Below are 19,773 nucleotides of genomic sequence, written 5' to 3'. Positions count from 1 at the left end.
CAAAGCATTCATTTGAAAGGCCCTTACATAGATAGGGCGTGTACCAAAAATCAGGTCCATAGGATCATCCTAACCCATCCAAAAGTAGAGAGCAAAATGGACAGATACTGTTTCTCCACAAATCTGCCCATTTTCGCTCAACAAATGGAAGGGTTAGGATGATCCTAACCACTTGATTTTTTGTGGACACCTTATCTATTTAAGGGCCTTTCAAATGAATGCTTTGGATCACCCAAAAAATGTGGGCCCACACTGTTTCTGAGCTCAAGCTCAGATAAGCTTATTTGAGCTCAAGTTCAGAAACAGTTTTCTCATATATATATATATATATATATGAGGAAAAGGATTGTACGCTCGACCGTACCTAAAGTTAGGTACGGTAGAGTGCCAAATCACATGGGTCCCACATTTTTGGTGGGCATCTAAACCATTCATTTGCAAGGCCCCATCATAGATAGGGTGCATACCAAAAATCAGCTCCATAGGATCATCCTAACCCATCCATTTGTGGAGGCCAAAATGGACAGACAGTGTGTGTCCACAAATCTGCCCATTTTGTCCTCCAGTTTTGGAGGGGTTAGGATGATTCAATGGTGCTGATTTTTGGTATGCACCCTATCTATGATGGGGCCTTGCAAATGAATGGTTTAGATGCCCACCAAAAATGTGGGACCCATGTGATTTGGCACTCTACCGTACCTAACTTTAGGTACGGTCGAGCGTACAATCCTTTTCCTCTCTCTCTCTCTCTCTCTCTATATATATATATATATATATATATATATATATATATATATATATATATATATATATATATATATATGAGAAAAGGGTTGCTGCTAACGTTAGCTGTGAACGTCGCCTTATATTGCTTCAGGCCCACATGTTTTGGGTGATCCTAAGCATTGATCTGAAAGGCCTCATCATGGATGGGGTGTGTACAAAAAATCAGCTCCATTGGATCATCCTAATCCTTCCATTTGTGGTGGGGAAAAATGATCAGATTTGTGGACACACAGTATCTGTCCATTTTCCCACCCACAAATGGACACCCTAAGATGATCCAATGGAGCTGATTTTTGGTACACACCTCATCCATCATGGAGCCTTTTAGATGAAAGCTTAGGATCACCCAAAACATGTGGGTCCGAAGCAATATAAGGCGGCGTCCGCAGCTACGATAGCTGCTAACGTTAGCAACAACCTTCTCTCTCTCTGTGTGTCTCTCTCTCTCTATATATATATATATATATACATATAAATGTTGCATGGATTCTTTGCCCCCTATGTCGAATCCGTGTCGACACGTCTCCACATGCGAATCGGGCGTGGATTCACGTGGGACACACCTGGATTCTTGTCCTAGCCGTGTCCTGCACGAATCCTTTTCTTTTTTTCGGGCGAATCCGATTCATCGTTTTCTCCTTAAAAATGCGACTCATGTATATTTTACCTTTAAATGTGTTTTCGTAACTTTTTTTTATATGAAAGCACAACCCATACTCTTTTAATAAAAACCCTAGTGCCTCGACCCTCGAACATCGACCCCCTTTCTCCTTCGACTCTCTTAATACAAAACTCGCAACCCTCTACCCTTGATTTTTCATGAGTATATATACATATGCATATACATACACACATATGTGTGTGTGTATATCTATATATATATGTGTGTGTATATATATATCTATATACTATATAGGAGAAGAGAAAAGAATGAGAATTTTTTGAATTTTTGGAAAATTCTATGAGAATTACACATCACTTTTTTTGACTTTTTTTAACAAATGCACCCATTCAACTCACATATTTTCAACCCTACCCCCTCCTTTATGCTTTTTAACAAATGCACCCATTAAAGCCACATAATTTCAATCTTACCCCCCTCCTTTATGGTTTTTTAATAAAAAATCTATAGGGTGATCTTAACCATCCGATTTAAGAGGAATTATGGAAACCTTTATAGATTGGACGGCTAGGATCAGCCTATGGAAATGATTTTTGGGGCACAACCTATATATGTTGTGTTCCATCACATGGACGGTTTGGATCAACCTATGACGTGGTCCGTACAGTTCTTTGTCGGCCCGTGCATCGCACGGGGTTTTTTACTAGTATATATATATATATATATATATATATATATATATAGAGGAAAATGATTGTAAGCTTGAAGCTCATATAGCATATATGAGCTTGAGGGCCCAAACACATGTGGGCCCACATTGTTAGGATGATCCGAAGCATTCATTTGAAAGGCCCTTACATAGATAGGGTGTGTACAAAAAATCAGCTCCATAGGATCATCGTAACCCATCCAAAAGTGGAGGGCAAAATAGACAGACACCGTTTGCCACAAATCTGCCCATTTTTGCCCTCCGTTTTTGGAGGGGTTAGGATGATCCAATGGAGCTGATTTTTGGTACACACCACCCTATCTATGATGGGGCCTTGCAAATGAATGGTTTGGATCACCACAAAAAATGTGGGACCCATGTGTTTGGGCCCTCAAGCTCATATAAGCTATAGGAGCTTCAAGCTCACAATCATTTTCCTCATATATATATAAATTTTCAATTTTAAAAATATTATTTTATTTGAAAATTACCGAATCTGAATCCTACTTTTGGGAGCTTGCTGAATCCAAGACCTCGAATCCGTGTCGGATCCTGACACGCGAATCCGAATCCATGCAACATATATATATATATATATATATATATATATATAGAGAGAGAGAGAGAGAGAGAGAGAGAGAGAGAGAGAGAGAGAGAGAGAGAGAGAGTTCCTACTCCCAAGAGTAGATAATTTATCTACTCCCTACGCCTAAAATACAGTGGGGGCACATTGTTTAGGTGATCCAAAGCATTCATTTGATGGGCCTTCACATAGATAGGGTGTGCCCAAAAAATCTGCTCCATAGGATCATCCTGACCCTTCGAGCTGTGGAGGCAAAAAATGGACAGATTTGTGAAGGTTTATACCCGTCCATTTTTATGTCCGCAAATCGAAGGGTTGGGATGATTATATGGAGCTGATTTTTTGGGCACACCCTATCTATGTGAGTGCCCATCAAATGAATGGTACTGATTTTGTTTTTATATAACACTAAATCTATAAATTGATTTCAAGGTGTTTCCAAATTTCACTTTTGGCTCTTCCCTTGGAACTTATTTTGTTTATCATATTTTTCAGGTTGCCATAGCAAATAAATGTGCACCTCTTTTATTAGCAACAACTATATCTGCATGGTCGTTTCTTCTAACAACAATTGATGCATGGAATGTTCATTCTAATAAGTGGAAGGAGTGAGCGGATTTCTCGTCAATGTCAAATAACTCTTTGTATGCACCATTTCAAAGAGAAGTTTTTCATATTTTTTTCAAATTCTTGCAGGTCAATTTCATTCCTTTCAAGTCTACTTGAGAGGCAAGATCCCTCCGTTTGCATTGCAGCTATTGAAGCAATAGTTCTAATTTTTGAAATGGGGAACCTAGAGAAGTTCTCCGGAGAATTCAGGAGCTGTATTGATGGGTCACCGGAAGCATTAAAGGAGAAGATCATAAATCAAGTGAGGAACCTAGCTCTATATGTAGAGACAGGAGAGGAGGATTCAGCCAAGATTGATCTCAGTAGCAAACCTAACTTGTTTCGTGATGTTTTTTCATTTTTCGAGGTATTTCCTTGCACTCTATATAGATGGTATATTGATTATCCATCTGCTGCAAAGTAATGATTTTGATCTGACATGAATACCCAGACCGGTAATTTTCCTAAAACATCAGTAAAGATTCTACAAGGTGCCAAATTGTTGAAAATATCAACATGGACTCAATTGTTACAGGTATTGATTTTTATCATAATTGCGTTTTTATTTTATTATTTTTCTATGAAGGATTATTTCATTTTAGCTTTTTCTAACTTCTTTTTTCAACAGTTAAACTTTCTGAAGCGCGTTCTAGGACGTGGATTTGTCAGACACATGCAGGTGATATTGCTAATCATTGTTATGCCTCATCATTATTAAATGTATAAAATACATCACTGGATGATTATTATGGAAATATGTTTCTTTATGTATTGTGAAGAATTCTGAGCTTATTATTTTGTTTTTGTTTTTTTATTTATTTTTTGAATGGCAATTCTGTCCTTATTGTTTAAACAGGAAAATGAATTACTTCACGACATTTTTGACTTGACTCCAAAGGAAAAACAACGTAAGTTGGAAAATGATGGGCAATTATTGGATAACAATGAAAAGGTGAGGATTAGCACTTCTCCTTACAATTTTGTTTGATTTCCAGCTAGGTTGAATTGGTTTTATTGTGTTGAAGTTCCCTACAAATAATGCATTTTTTTTGTTTATGGTGCAATATTTTTGGCTTCTTGGTTAAAACTTCAAAACCTGATATTTTCAAATTGGAACCTTTTTGGCCAATCATTTTTTCTGATAGTACCTGCAAATGTTTGCATTGACAAGTATAGAGATGCATTATATAGATGCATTACATAGAAGAGAACTTCAAGAATGCAATACAGAGTGAAAGGAGTCCTATTCAACAGTCAAGAAGTAGCGACTTAAACAAAGATTGAATCAATTTCATGGGCTTACCTATGCATATGGAAAAAAAAATCTCAGTTGAGCGGCCAAATCATGAAGCTCTTTCAAAACATTCGCTCATCTCCTTGGAAACTTAAAGAGCTTGACTTATCTAGTAATATTAGTCATAGGTGCACGAGGTGGAGAGAAAGTAATCCGTAAAACCTTGCAACTCATGTTCGAATAATTCACGAAATTTATGGTTATGATGTAGAGCTTTTACTTCCACCAACTGATTGGTAATAACCAAATTACTCCATGACGGAGCAAATCAAACCGTACTTGTTGCAGTGATTATCTAAAAAATTGATTGGACAGTAAGGCATAAAAGACAATGGCATGCAAGAAATACACCCAATTTCACCTGATTGTCAAAATTTTATTTGGAGTGATGCTGGAAATGAACTTCTGAAAAACTTGTTTTTTAAATGCTAGAAGCGAACGCTTGAGAATATTAATTAGATGAAATGATGAGGGGAGCAACATTTGCTAAATAGGAGTTTGGAAACATAGTATGCAAGACAGCAAGAGAGCAGGAGACATGGGGAATGGAATATTAAGCAGGGATTTGAAATTCTGTTCGTATTGGAATGTATTTTCTCTCTCTTTTTTTTAATGGTTGAAACATTTTGTGATGTTTTAAACGGGGTTTAGAAAGGTGTAAAGAGATATCAAAAGGGCAATAAGTATGTTGATTTTCATTTATTTAGGGAGAGTTTCTAACTATAATATGAAGAGACACGAGAATAAGAGAAGTGCAACTTGTTATCCTCTGATCTTAAGGTATACTCTCAGTTTATTTTATTTGGATATCAAAATCTCTAAGTGCAAGTGATAATGAAAAAATTAGTTCTTGTAGTATTAACATAAGTGGCCAAGGTCTTGACACTCCACATGAGATCTCTTTATGTAAATCCTTATTTTTTTTTCTAAAGGATTCAGTAGCCGACCCCAATTAGTATGGGACAAAGGCTTAGTTGAGTTGATAGACAAAATACATACAAAGCAATAAAAAAAAGAATAATGGAAACTCTACCTTGGTTTGATGTTGAGTATTCTTTAATAAATTCGGCATTAATGTTCAACATAATGAAGCACACCGTAATCCCGTATTACACATACCTGTAAACTTTTGTTTCTTGAAAATCTTAGTTCCAAATTCCTAATATGTAATCTTACAATTTTGTATGAACCTCCTGGTGAGAAATAAATTTTTATGCATTTTATGATTAACTGCATTCTCAATGAAGTCTTAACATTTTTGAATTCCTTCACGACCCTTGCAAAACTCAAATGAAAGAACAGATGGAGAAGTCAGTAAGTTTCGAATGAGGTGCGTATGACTGGGCAAATGAATCATTGTAGAGAGCGATGAATCTTCTCCGGCAACTTTGCCGGAGTGCCCTTTGCCCGATCTAGATTGCTTGGTTTAATGATATTGGATTTTCCTAGGAAAGATGACCATTAGAGATGTTTTTAGAGGCCGTTGGACTCTTCCTCCGGCGACCGCTGGCTCTGGATTTCTGGGGGACCCTATTATTTGCTCTTGTGGTTCCAACCTTGATCATATAGTAATTCACTTTTTTAACTTCATAGAGTTAGGATATCCCGCTTTAGAAGCCTTTGAATCTCTGGGGATACTCAACATTTGCTGTCGAAGGACTTTAAGTTTGGTTGGGCAAGGAGAAAACTTGGGCCGGTCCCAATGGGCTTCCCCCAGATCCCACTCGGGGTCCCTGGGAAGTATTGAGGATAGGGACACTAGAGCAAGACGGTTGGAGTTCGGGGTTAGAAGGATCCCTGGTCGTCGCCCCCCTAAATCTAACAGACGCCTGCATTCCAATGGCAGCGATTGGATGTGCCCGAAATGTCAATACAAAAACTTCGGTTCGCGAGATGTCTGTAGAAAATGCTTGGAGCCTAAGATCAAACTGGCTCCGGCCATGGTCTGGAAACCTAAAACCCTCTCCTCTTAGGCAGATATTCATGCAGAACCTCTGGCACTTGAGGTCCCGATTACCCTGGTGGAGGAGAGAAAGAAGAGTCTTAAGAGATGTCTTATTGGGAGTTTGAAAAATGGATCATGGCTGTTAGAAGACGTATGGGAATGGGCTAAAGAATGCTGGGGTATTCAGGATTTGCCAAAGCCTTACTCCACCAACTCAGTGGATATCCTCTTTTGCTTTGAGACAGAGTTACAGGCATCCGCCATTTTTAGACGTGGAGGTGATGCTTTGGGGGGGGGGGGGGGGGGGATGGGTTATCTCTTCGCCCTTCAACCCTGGTTTTCGGCATATAACACGGGGTGCTAGAACCATTAGGGTCAGATTTTATGATATCCCTCTTCACGCATGGTCTTTGACAACTGTGGAGACCCTAGTGCAGCACTTGGGCTAGATGATTCAGTCTCAACTTTCGGGTAATCGTGATCATTGTATGATCTATGCCTCGGTTCTGATCTTAACTTCACTTTGGAAATCTATCCCCTCATCCATTAACCTAAGAGTTGAATCCAGCATTTACTCTCATTAATAGTCAGGCGATGCTGGTAATGGGGGAGTCAAGTAGTAAGGATAATTTGGTTGTTTGTGAGGGCCCTGAGCAAAGTTCTGTAATTCGGTTGTCGGCGAGGGTGGTCCCATCGGAAATGGAGTCAAACACTAATCCCGAGGATGGCGATACGGCCAGGGTGCCGCTGGTGGGCCCGAGTTTGAATTTTGAAAACCCCTGCCTGGCCCTGGATCCATCATGTCGCCTAGAATGTCAGAAAGCAGATTGGCTATTCTGTGTGGAAGGAGGGATTAGTCTGAAGGCAAATCAACTCCGAAAACATTAAATACTGCAGCTCGAGGCGTGAAAGGAAAGGACTCCGAAAACATTAAATACTGCAGCTCGAGGCGTGAAAGGAAAGGCCCTTCAGAAAGATATTGCTGACAGCTGTATGCTAAATTCAGCTAAGGAGAAAAGAGCCCTAAAAATAAAAAACAGATTTAACCTTGGAAGTAAAAATTCTAAGGAACAGCGCTTGCGTATAGGAAAAGGTAACCTACCGTGTAAAAATACCATTTCAGAAGCTCGAGTGCTGGCTACTCGAGGTGGTCTATCTGTGTTCACAAGAAAATTGAAAGGAATTTTTAGAAAAGAGGATCACAGAAAGAGGAGACTCATCGAAGACTCACAGAAGATTCTCAGAAATTTTGATAACATCTCTTCACTTGCCATGTCAGAAAAGGGTCCGAGTCGGGGTGGAGATACCCTAGTGCCCAGGAATTCTCTTTTGAGGCCGGATATATTGTGCTTTTGAAGGATCTGCGTTATAATGAAAAACTAGTCAGGAAGGAATCTCCCACCCCCTGCGAGGCTTCACTTAGTCCGCTAAAGAAGCGTTGGGTTAAGTGAAGGAGAACTTCTTCCAATTCTGCCAGGATCGACCTAAATCACTCTGAATCGATGAGTGATATGGAATTGCACCTACCCCTCCTTGAGCTCCCCATGTTTAGCAAAGTACTAGAAAAGGAAAGGCGCACTCGTCGACGCTTGTGGGAGGAGGGAAGAAGTTCTATAATCAGGGACCTGGAGATCAGCCGGTCTCAGGCGGAGCCTATCCCGGACTCTGTTGGGCAGGAAGAAGATCAGCTCTCGGAGGAACCTCAAAGGCTTGGTGGGGTCTTCAAAGGTAAGGAAAAGTGGGTTGATGGTAATCCAGGAGAATTATTGAGTGAAGCACCAATCCCAAATGAATTTGCTAATTTCTTATCAATGGGAGATGTTTTTGGGATTAATTATAATGAGAACTTGGAAGCAACCAAAGGTATGTATCTTGTAATGGCGGAAAGAGATAAGGAAGAAAAGGAGACTAGAGAAAAAGAGGCGGAAAAGAAAGTTAGGGAAGAAGCATGACTAGTAGCTCTCGTATGAGGAGGACTCAGGTTTACAGGGGGGATTATTGTTTGTAAGCCCAAGGGTTCCCATGGGTTAATCATTCACCTTACCTTCTTGTTTTGATCCTAGCAAACTAAATTGATTAGCTTTTATGGACTAATGTGTTGCCTTGAGGTGTTGTGTCATATACAAGAATTTCATGTTATAATCGTCATTACACAACTCAACTCAACACATAGCTTGTGGATCAAGAAAGCAAGGAACAAAGAGCTTGTACCTACATTGGAGTCATCACCATTTGGAGATGATCAAGTCAAGGAGCTCAACATGAAGATTCCACAAGTTCCCCAGCAAGTGTCAAGAAGGAGCTTGAAGTTGAACATGCCATGGTGACATCTCATGTACCTCAACATGCATTGAAGATTGGAGGACAAGTCACTAGAGCCAAGACAAAGTTCAAGATGTTCACTCAAGCTGAAGAAGTCCAAGGAAGTGCAAAGAGCAAAGACATTTCAAGAAGACTCAATGGAATTCACTTTAGAATGTAGTTTGGAGTCCTCTTGATTTTATGTTTAAATGCACTTTCAATAGGTTTTCAAATGGTTTTCATACCTAAGTTTTTACATCTTTGAAAACCATATACACACCCAAATATGTGTTTGAAAACCTAGGACTAAAGCCCAAAGACCAAGGCCCAAAGCCCCTGGATTTTAAAGTTTAAAATGGAATTTTACTCGGGGCCGGTCGACCGGGCTATGACGGGTGACCGCGGGATGCTGCCTAGAATTCCAGGGTATCTCAAAATTGATCGGGCTGGTTGACCGGGGTAAGCCGGGCGACCGCGGATATGTTTTCTGGGCTTGGAGGTCGACCGTGATAGTATTTTTGAGCCGAATTTCTATTCAAACAGATTGCCTTCGCCAGGCGACCGCCATAGGGCCGGTCGACTGCGCTGGTATGAAATTTGAAATTCAAATAGAGAGCCCAATAAGGGCGGTCGACCGCCGTGCCTCGGTCGACCGCCGCGATATGGAAATAGAGCTGTTGGGGCTTGCGCATGTTGACTTTTTCAACCCTGTATTTTACAGTTTTACCTCCAAACGGTCATATTTCCTTGTGGGCTATATATAGACTATCTAAACATTTCTAAACAACCTTTTGCGAGATCAAATCCTATCTTCTTTAACCTAAACTTTTATATGAAAGGTTAAACCTCTTTGAACTTGTATTTGTACATTTTTTCAAGAGGAACTCCATAGGCTTTATATTTTATCTTCCTTGGAGTGTTTGTGAGCTAATGAAAGTTCTAATCCACCTAATCTAGAGGGATTGAGAGTTCTTATTTTTTAATTCTTCATTTGTATTTGAGGGTCTCCGATTCGGCCTGCTAAGAAAGGTGAATCATTGTAAGAGGGAGTGTGCCCTCGCAAGGCTTTGTGCAGAAATGGTGTGATCCCTTTGAAGGAGAAGTTGGTGTACGGCTTTGAGATTCGCCCGTTGAAGAATCTTATTGGTTTAGTGGAGAATCCCAAGGAGGAAAACTTGGAAGAGTGGAGTAGGTCAAGTTGTGACCAAACCAATATAAAACTTGTGCCCTGTGGATGCTTTATCTTCTCCTTCTCTTTGCACTTTGGTGTTTGGTAATCTCTACCCTTTACTTGTGTTTATGTTTCATTGAACAGGAGTTAGAGTATATAAGCATAAAGTAATATCTAATTCCTATCCTACATTATATTTATTGATTGATAAAGGGTTAGACTTGTTAAGGCTTAATTGGTAAATTGATTTTAATAATCCACTTAATTAAGCCTCAAATATTTAATTAGCCAATTCACCCCCCTCTTGGGTTGTCACCTTGTATTTCATTTGGTCTCAAAGCTTAGGCTCTTAAAGAGATTTTTAAATTTAATAATCTACAAGAGAAAGATCCGTGACAATCCAAATGGATTTCAAGCTAGGCCAATCCGCTCTAATTCCTCCATATTTTGATGGAACGAATTTTAGAGCTTGGAAAATAAAAATGCTTGCCTATCTCAAATCCATAGACTTTGACATCTTAGATGTCATTGAAAGGGGATTTTCTATTCCAAGAAAATGCATAAAAAATGATGCAAAATTATTTTTATTAAATTCAAAAGCTATGATTATAATATGTTGTGGACTATGTCCTAATAATGCTTTTGAGAAAATTTCATCATGTACTATGCAAAAGATATTTGGACTAATCTTGAAATTTTTTTGAGAAAAATAGTAGTATCTCTTCAAATGATAAAAATATTATTTTTGAACAGAAAGAAACTACAAAAATCTTTTGCAAAGGAAAATTCTTTCAAACATTCAATTTCCGATTTGGTAAAACAAATTGAAAATTTGAAATCGGAAGTTAATGAATGCTTGGACAGAAATGAAAAATTAAGTCATTTGAGCAAAATCTTGATAAATAAGAATAATGAGTTAATTAAAAAGTGCACTATCATTGGAAAAGAAAAGGAAAGCCTTGAAAATACAAACAATGATCTAAATGAAAAATACAAGATTTTTTGTGAAAATGAAGAAAATTTAAAAGTTAATTCTACTCATCAAATAAATCATCTAAAGAATCAAATGAATGAGTTTGAATTAATAAATAAAGAACTCTCTTTAAAGAACCAAAGATTACAAGATAAAGACAAACATATAATTTCACATATGTATTCTTGTGGTTCTAGTTGCTCTTCATCTACCATTGCTTATTCATGTTCATATTGTGGTAGATTAGGGCATTACAAATCTAGGTGTAGGGTTAAATTTGTGAAATCAAGCAAGTTTGTTTGGGTAAGAAAAGATACACTCCTGCAAACAAACTTGGTTGGAACCAAAGTGATTTGGGTTCCAAAATCCCCCACTCTATTCACTGTTTGAAATTATTAATATATGGGGTTGTGCTTTAATTGCTATATCATATGAATTTTTTCTAGATACTATTCAAATGTTGCATTCAATGTATCTAGATCACTTGTGCTTTAATGATATATCATTTCATAATTAAGCATAGATACATATCATTAATCATTTTTTAATAGAATGTATCTTTGCCTATTATGCTTCATGATCACATCATATATCACTTATAGTCTATAAAGAAAACAATAAATTACCTTTTTAGACTATGTGTTGTGCTTTATTGAAAATCTTTTAATAAAATCCATCTAAGTGCAAAAATACACGTGCACTTAGCATCCACAAACTAGATAAACTAACATGTCAAATATTGCTAGACATAGATCTAACAAGTGTCACATTTTGTATCTAGCAAAATTCATCAAAAACACATCTACAAAGAACTTCATTGAAAACACATGTCCATCAATTATCTTGAGCTTAAATGTTAGAAAAATGGAAATGATTTTTTGATATCCTCACATATCCTAGGGATCGAGTTTATATGTTAATTAGAATCCCATTAATGCGAGAAAAATAGGAGAAAATCGACTTGTCCATAAAATCCCTTGAAAAAATCAAGAAATTGAAAATAGGGGTGTGGCAATAGACCGAACCTTGGCGGGCGACCGCGGAAGGCAACCTGCACAAAAATAAAAAGAAACTGGATAGTCGCGGCGGGTGACCGACCCTCGGCGAACGATCGCGGATGGTCGCAAAATGAAAAATAAAAAGGGACAGGCGGGTCGCGAAGGGCGACCACGATACCCCGGTCGACCGCGATACCCCGGTCGACCGCGACGGTCGAAAACTGTGTTTTAAAGGGCGTCCGCGATTCGATTTTTTCACTTCCGCTTTTTCTTTATCTCAAGGTTTTCTTCCCTCTTTGCTCCCAAGCCATTTTCGGTTGAAGATAATCAAGATTAAGGCATTCAAGTGAGTTTTGATCCATCCCTCTTCTTCTATTTCTCATTTTCTCATCTTTTTCCTTATCTTCATCCATATAATCTTTCCATACAATTTATTCTCTTTTTCTCTCTCTATTTCTTTCACAAATCCTTCATCTTCTATGTTTTTCAATCTTCATCCATTCTCCATCATCTTCCACTAAATCCTTGATTCCTCCATTTTCTCTCAAAACCTTAACTCTAGAATGTCGACTTCAAGAAAATCCATCGCACAAAATGGCAAGCGAGTTAGAACCGAGCCGGAAGAAGAAGCGTTACCTACCGAACACTTCTTCAACAAGCAAGCCAAGGATCGTCACAAGGCCTTCATAGATCGAGTCGTCATCTCGGGGCGAAAAGTTATTTTCCAAGATTTTGACAAATTTGATCTTCTATCACTTTTTGAATTCCAAGGTTGGTCATTCTTTCTAGTCTATAGCGCTCTAGTCTATCCTGAGATAGTTAGGTATTTTTATGCCAATTTGGATATTTCCCATGAAGGAGTAGTTATGAATACCCACCTTCAAGGAGACAAATTTGGGTTAAATTTGAAGAATTTATGTGCTTGGCTTGATATACCTAATGCAGGGAAAATGATTTTCTTTTGGGGGAAAGATGAAATAGAAAATTACTTTCCAAGAGAAGAGGTATATGGGACATTAGGTGTTCCTTCTCCAAAGGATAAGTTAAATATTCAGGCTAGGAAAATGAATGATGCGGCTAAAACATCACCCCTAGAGCAGGAAATTTTGATGCAGTGAAGCCCTTTGAAGCCCTCCATAATCCATTGCATTATGAAAAAGATCCAATTACATTTAGGCTTCATCATGTTGGGTTATATGGATTAGGCAGTCAAGAGAGAACATGGTGGCCTACCTTATGGGATGCAAATTACCAAGCTCCTAAGGCTCCATAAGATCAATCTGGAAAAGGCCTTCTCAACAAATTCTGATCCTCCACTCAACCACTCCACCATTACCCTTATGAGAATTCCTATACCAGGAGTAGGTGGTCCTAGTGGGGTTACACAAGATGACATAGAAGAGGTTGTGGATGAAGCTGAACGAGTGGCCCTGATGCAGGAGCAGAGCAGAGCACATGAGCAGGCACAGGCTCAGCAGCGTCAGCCCCCTGCCACTGGTTCATATGAGATTCTTGCCAGAGATATCGCATAATTGAAATCTGGCATGGACACCCTCACGACTGGGTTTGATACCCTCTCTACTGCCTTTACGACTGCAGAGAGTCATAGAGCCTTAGATCATGCGAGACTTATGGAACTTATATCGAGGCAGCATAGAGAGATGATGCAAGCTTATCAGAGGAGTCAGGCCACCAGATACTACACCTCCCGGTCTCCATCTCGTGAGCATCAGCCTCCTCTTCAGGAGTGACAGATGGCCAGCAGCTTCTCGGCAGCAGTTGCAGTTGATTACATCATTTTTGCTGCTTGATCATCTTTTTTATTCCTTCTTCTTGCCCAGTGTGTGCTTTTGGACTATGTTTATATTTTTTTTTCTCTTCATGGATGTCGTTTATGCTTGATGTGGGCTTTTATGTCTGGATGTATATGCCCAGTATGAGCTTTATGACTGTTGTGGATGTTGCCCTAGATGGGCTTGTGGATATTGTTGTTGAGATGCCCAGTGTGGGCTTTATGGTCGGTGATGGATGTTCTGTGCCTAGTAAGGGGCTTTTTATGTTTTATTTTGGTTCATGTCTCAGAGATTATATGACTGTATCTATTGTGGTGGTGTTTAGTACATGTCTTTCACACCCATTCATGTATCTCTGATGATGTTTTGACATGATGAGAAGAGGGTGTGTCTCTTCCATCTATTGGCTCATGTATATGGAGTTTTATGTTTCCTATATATATATATACATGATATTTTGGTTGCCATGGATATGTTCTCTTGTGTTTCTCAATCTTCTGTATCCATGTGGTTATTAGATTATACTCTATTCTTTATTATTGTGTTCTGTCTAATAATCATCCATTCACATTCAAATTGTGATTATTAAATTGTGAATGGAGCATCTACTGAGTGGTTTAAAAGTGATTACGTTCAAATCACTGGGCCATGTGCTTGGATCTTTTACGTTTAGACTAGATGCACATAGTCAGGGGGAGCTTTCACTTGCAAATGTATAACTATTTAGGGCCAAACAACTTAAACTCAAAAGCTATTTTATAGTTCTGAGCATGTTCATGCTCAGGAAGAGACTTGTCTGCCCTATGACAAGACAACCCCTACATAATGCACCTTGTGAACTTAAAAGGTTAAGTCATAGATCTGAGCATATCTTTGCTCAGGTAGATACTTATCTGTCTCAAAAAAGTTGCAAATGAAGCCCAAGTATTCAAATCATTCACCTTTTTGCATCACTGTACCTTGTCATGCTATTATATAGATCTCACCTAGGGCCAATGACAAATTCATAGGGAGAGAGCTAAATAGTCATATATTCACACTTGTATAGATCTATGTGATATGCTCATATAGTTTATTGCCCCTATTCTTATGCTTAACTTGTGAATCATTTGATCAAAAAAATTTGAAAAAAGGGCTTATCATGCATTTCACTTTTGTTTTCTCTTTGATAAGCATTCCTAGAGCTTGAATGGTATATCATATACAAGGCACATAGCTTAGACACGCTATTATTCATCTTTACACCCCACTTGCACTTTCACTTGTAGATCCCTACTTTTTTGCTGTTGCCAAAAGGGGGAGAATTTTGGGAATTGATTAGGTATTCCAATTGTTTATGCACCATATGTTTTACAGTCATTAATTATATTTGTGCATATAGTGAGGGGGAGCTATGCTCTATTGTGTATATCATATCATGCATACTCATCTATTTGGTTGATATGTCCCTCCCTAATCAATTTGTTTGCCATCATAAAAAAGGGGGAGAATGTAAGCCCAAGGGTTCCCATGGGATAATTATTCACCTTACCTTCTTGTTTTGATGCTAGCAAACTAAATTGATTAGCTTTTATGGACTAATGTATTGTCTTGAGTTGTTGTGTCATATACAAGAATTTCATGTTATAATCGCCATTACACAACTCAACTCAACACATAGCTTATGGATCAAGAAAGCAAGGAACAAAGAGCTTGCACCTACATTGGAGTCATCACCATCGGGAGATGATCAAGTCAAGAAGCTCAACATGAAGATCCAACAAGTTCCCCAGCAAGTGTCAAGAAGGAGCTTGGAGTTGAACATGCCATGGTGACATCTCATGTACTTCAACATGCATTGAAGATTGGAGGACAAGTCACTAGAGCCAAGACAAAGTTCAAAATGTTCACTCAAGCTGAAGTCCAAGGAAGTGTAAATAGTAAATACATTCCAAGAAGACTCAATGGTATTCACTTTAGAATGTAGTTTGGAGTCATCTTGATTTTATGTTTAAATGCACTTTCAATAAGTTTTCAAATGGTTTTCATACCTAAGTTTTTACGTCTTTGAAAACCACACACACCTAAATATGTGTTAGAAAACCTAGGACTAAAGCCCAAAGACCAAAGCTCAAAGCTCCTGGATTTTAAAGTTAAAGTGGAATTTTACTAGGGGCCAGTCGACCGGGCTATGCCGGGCGACCGCAGGATGCTGCCTGGAATTCCAGGGCATCTCGAAATTTATCGGGCCGGTCGACCGGGGTAAGCCGGGCGATCTCGTATATGTTTTCTGGAAATCCAGAAAACATCCAGGTTGGGCTTGGAGGTCGACCGCCATAGGTCCGGTTGACCGCGATAGTGTTTTTGGGCCGAATTTCTATTCAAACAGATTGCCTTCGCCGGGCGACCGCCATAGGACCTGTCGACCGCTCCGGTATGAAATTTGAAATTCAAATAGAGAGCCCGATAAGGGCGGGCGACCGCCGTGCCTCGGTCGACCGCCGCGACATGGAAATAGAGCCGTTGGAGCTTGCACAGGTTGACTTTTTCAACCCTGTATTTTACAGTTTTACCTCCAAATGGTCATATTTCCTTGTGGGCTATATATAGACTATCTAAACCTTTCTAAACAACCTTTTGCAAGATCAAATCCTATCTTCTTGAACTTATACTTTTATATGAAAGGTAAAACCTTTTTGAACTTGTATTTGTACATTCTTTCAAGAGGAACTCCATAGGCTTTACATTTTATCTTCCTTGGAGTGTTTGTGGGCTATTCGAAGTTGTAATCCGCCTAATCTAGAGCGATTGAGAGTTCTTATCTTTTAATTCATCATTTGTATTTGAGGGTCTCCAATTCGGCCTGCTAAGAAAGGTGAATCATTGTAAGAGGGAGTGTGCCCTTGCAAGGCTTCATGTAGAAAGGGTGTGATCCCTTTGAAGGAGAAGTTGGTGTACAACTTTGAGATTCGCCCGTTGAAGAATCTTATTGGTTTAGTGGAGAATCCCAAGGAGGAAAACTTGGAAGAGTGGAGTAGGTCAAGTTGTGACCGAACCACTATAGAACTTGTGCCTTGTGGATGCTTTCTCTTCTCCTTCTCTTTGCACTTTGGTGTTTGGTAATCTCTACCGTTTACTTGTGTTTATGTTTCATTGAACAAGGGTTGGAGTATATAAGCATAAAGTAATATCTAATCCCTATCCTACATTATATTTATTGATTGATAAAGGGTTAGACTTGTTAAGGCTTAATTGATAAATTAATTTTAATAATCCACTTAATTAAGCCCCAAATTTTTAATTAGCCAATTCACCCCCCCTTGGGTTGTCACTAGGGGTGGACATGGTTCCGGTTTGAACCGAGGAACCGAACCGAACCGGCACATATGGTTCGGTTCGGTTCGGTTCAGTTCGGTTCTATATGTATATGGTTCGATTCCGGTTCCGAAATCCGGGAACCGGTGCAGATTCGGTTCGGTTCTGGGTTTCGGATTCCGGAACCGAAAACCGAACCGAGAACCGACCCTCACCTTAAGTTCTTAAAATCACCCCCCGCCAATTTGATAAAATCACCCCACTATCTATATAAAGTTATAAACACTCTGGACTGCCAGAAAAATGGAAAATGGTACAATAATAAAGTGCATGAGAGGCCTGATATGCGCCCACCCATGTCAGATGGTGTGATCTGAACCCTTTATTTGGTAGACCCTGTTGTGAACATGACATGATCAGAAAGTTAGTTTCACCGGATGATCCCAAACATCCAATCAATGCCTACAAACAGACAGTTGCAAAAACAGAGTAATATTCACAATCAGGTTGTATGAATGAATTGTTAGAAATTAGGGGTGGACATGGCCTAATAAACAGGGCCATTGGTGAAGGTTGGGTAAACCCAGAACCGAACCGAACCGATTATATATGGTTCTGGTTCGGTTCGGTTCCATACATATATGGTTCGGTTCTGGTTCCAATTTCAGGGAACCGATTATATATGGTTCGGTTCTGGGTTTAGCCCAAAACCGAACCGAACCGAACCATGTCCACCCCTAGTTGTCACCTCGTATTTCATTGTTGTTTTGATCAGCTAGGAATTAAAGGAGGAATATAGGGGAGGGGGTAGAATCCGTCGAAAGATCCTAAGCATGGAAGGTCACTGATAAAAAATTCGTAGATGGCAAATCCTGTCAAGGATCACCCCAGTTAGCTAATATGCCTAATAGCATTGAGAATTATATGCTTATTCCCAGAAGCAATGGTCATGGCTTGAGAGATTCTATCGCTTAGACTTTTTCGTCTGGATATTCTAGTTGTTAGTCCCTCCTGGAGGGTTGCGCTAGATCTAGAAGTTTAGAAGCTTAGGGTGCAACTTTGATCCATGATAGAAAAGCTGTTTTACCGATAAGTCTTACAAAGGTACAGATGTAACGGTACAAAATCGTTATGGTAGTTGTAAAGACGAAAGGTGGTGGAAAGGAAGAGAGTAGTAGGTTAGGCTATTTCAGTATCTGTATTTCGAATTGGCTCGGATATGCCTGGGTCGTTACTTATTAATATTCTATAAAGCCGGATGGGACTCCTGGTCCCGTTTGCGATCTTAATATTAATCAAGCTTGTCATCTTTCAAAAAAATGATTAACTGCATTCTCTTATACATAACTACAAATATTACTTGTGATTTTAATACTTTTTGGTATTGTGTTAAATAAAAATTGCACAATATCATGAAAATACAAAATTCAGAAAATAATATGCAGAATTAATAGATTTGTTGAGTATATTGGAGATATGGCATCGTTTTCATTTAGAGGATTTAAAAGTCATATTTCCGATTTATACCATGAATTGTTGGTACTAATTTGAGTTTTACTCTCTTGTAGGGAATGCTCAATTTGCCAAAAAATGCATCCAAAAAAGAAAAGACCCAATTAATGAACAAGCAGCGAATGTGGTCCCAGGTTGCCTTGACCCTTTTTGTTGTTTTCATTTATCAGTTTTCTTCTTTATGGTCTTCTTTGCCTTTTTTTTTACGTCTTATTGAGATGAACTGCACTATTTATGGCCTTGCTGCATTTATTGCCTCTGCACCTGATTGAATAGCCTTCTCTTCATATATATTTTAGGGTCTTAGCTTGAGTTTCTTCTAGTATAGGATAAGGTTTACAGCTTCAATATATCATCACAAATTGGCATTTTACTGACAACTGATGTTTCTGCGCAGGATAGGAAAAATAGGCACTATGCTGTTGCTTTTACCAACGAAGAGGCCTAAATGAAGCCTTTCTTAATTCTGTGCCATTCAAGCAGTTCTGTGCCTAAATCAAGCGAGAAATAGTTTTGGGAAAAATTCTTTTATAGCTCCATTACTTATTTTTGTGTTTTTGTATTTATTTTTCCATTCTTTTACTGTATTTTTATGGGTTTGGTTCAATATTTTTGTTTAGGGTTTGCTAAGGACCATCACATGAGGCATTTCGTGGACAGGCTGTTGCGTGTGAGAGCAGCCACCTCAGATGAATTAATTGAGTAAGACAAAATCTTAGCCTACGTGGCTGTTGTCACATGCAACCGCTGGTCTGCGAAATGCCTTCTACGACGGTCCCTAGCAAATACCTTTTTATTTTTCCCCATTCTTTCAATGTATTTTATGGGTATGAACGGATTCCATTTTTATTACGTGACACAGGTGAATGGCCAAGTTCAAGGAATAAAAAGCACCAATTTATTCATTGAAATCATTAAAGAAAGATCTACAGTGGCTGATCTCTTAGTGCATGCTAATTGAAAATAATGATGTAGAAAAGTAATTCGTACCTTTTCTTCAAATCGATCATGATAAAAGAAAATTAGCATTGAACTAAATTCATCAAATGGGAGAAAACAAGCTTAGTAACTTGCAAGGCAACTGCAGCGGGTGAAAATTATGGGATGATATAGTCTAAATTCTCGAGAGATTATTGACGGAATTGTCATTACAAAATCTCTAAACACCACGTGCTTCGAATGA

The 19,773-nt window shown here is 38.8% G+C and overlaps 1 protein-coding gene across 1 annotated transcript in view; it reads left to right on the top strand.

The window, feature by feature from the left end:
* LOC143888934 (uncharacterized) overlaps positions 1–19,172 on the top strand; it is a 38,874-nt gene extending 19,702 nt beyond the window's left edge. The window contains exons 7-13 of the mRNA XM_077393314.1: positions 3,196–3,308; positions 3,397–3,676; positions 3,761–3,844; positions 3,938–3,988; positions 4,166–4,261; positions 18,647–18,724; positions 18,988–19,172. Coding sequence (XP_077249429.1) covers positions 3,196–3,308; positions 3,397–3,676; positions 3,761–3,844; positions 3,938–3,988; positions 4,166–4,261; positions 18,647–18,724; positions 18,988–19,038 — 753 coding nt within the window. The 3' untranslated portion in view covers positions 19,039–19,172. The remainder of the gene's footprint in view (positions 1–3,195; positions 3,309–3,396; positions 3,677–3,760; positions 3,845–3,937; positions 3,989–4,165; positions 4,262–18,646; positions 18,725–18,987) is intronic.
* The last annotated feature ends 601 nt before the right edge of the window (positions 19,173–19,773 follow it).

This window comes from Tasmannia lanceolata, unplaced genomic scaffold (assembly GCF_043159265.1).
Source record: "Tasmannia lanceolata isolate RefF3 unplaced genomic scaffold, GAP_Taslan_0.1 ptg000012l, whole genome shotgun sequence".
NCBI lineage: Eukaryota > Viridiplantae > Streptophyta > Magnoliopsida > Canellales > Winteraceae > Tasmannia > Tasmannia lanceolata.
Note: the sequence above shows the minus strand (reverse complement) of the source record. Positions and strands in the feature narration are given on the sequence as shown.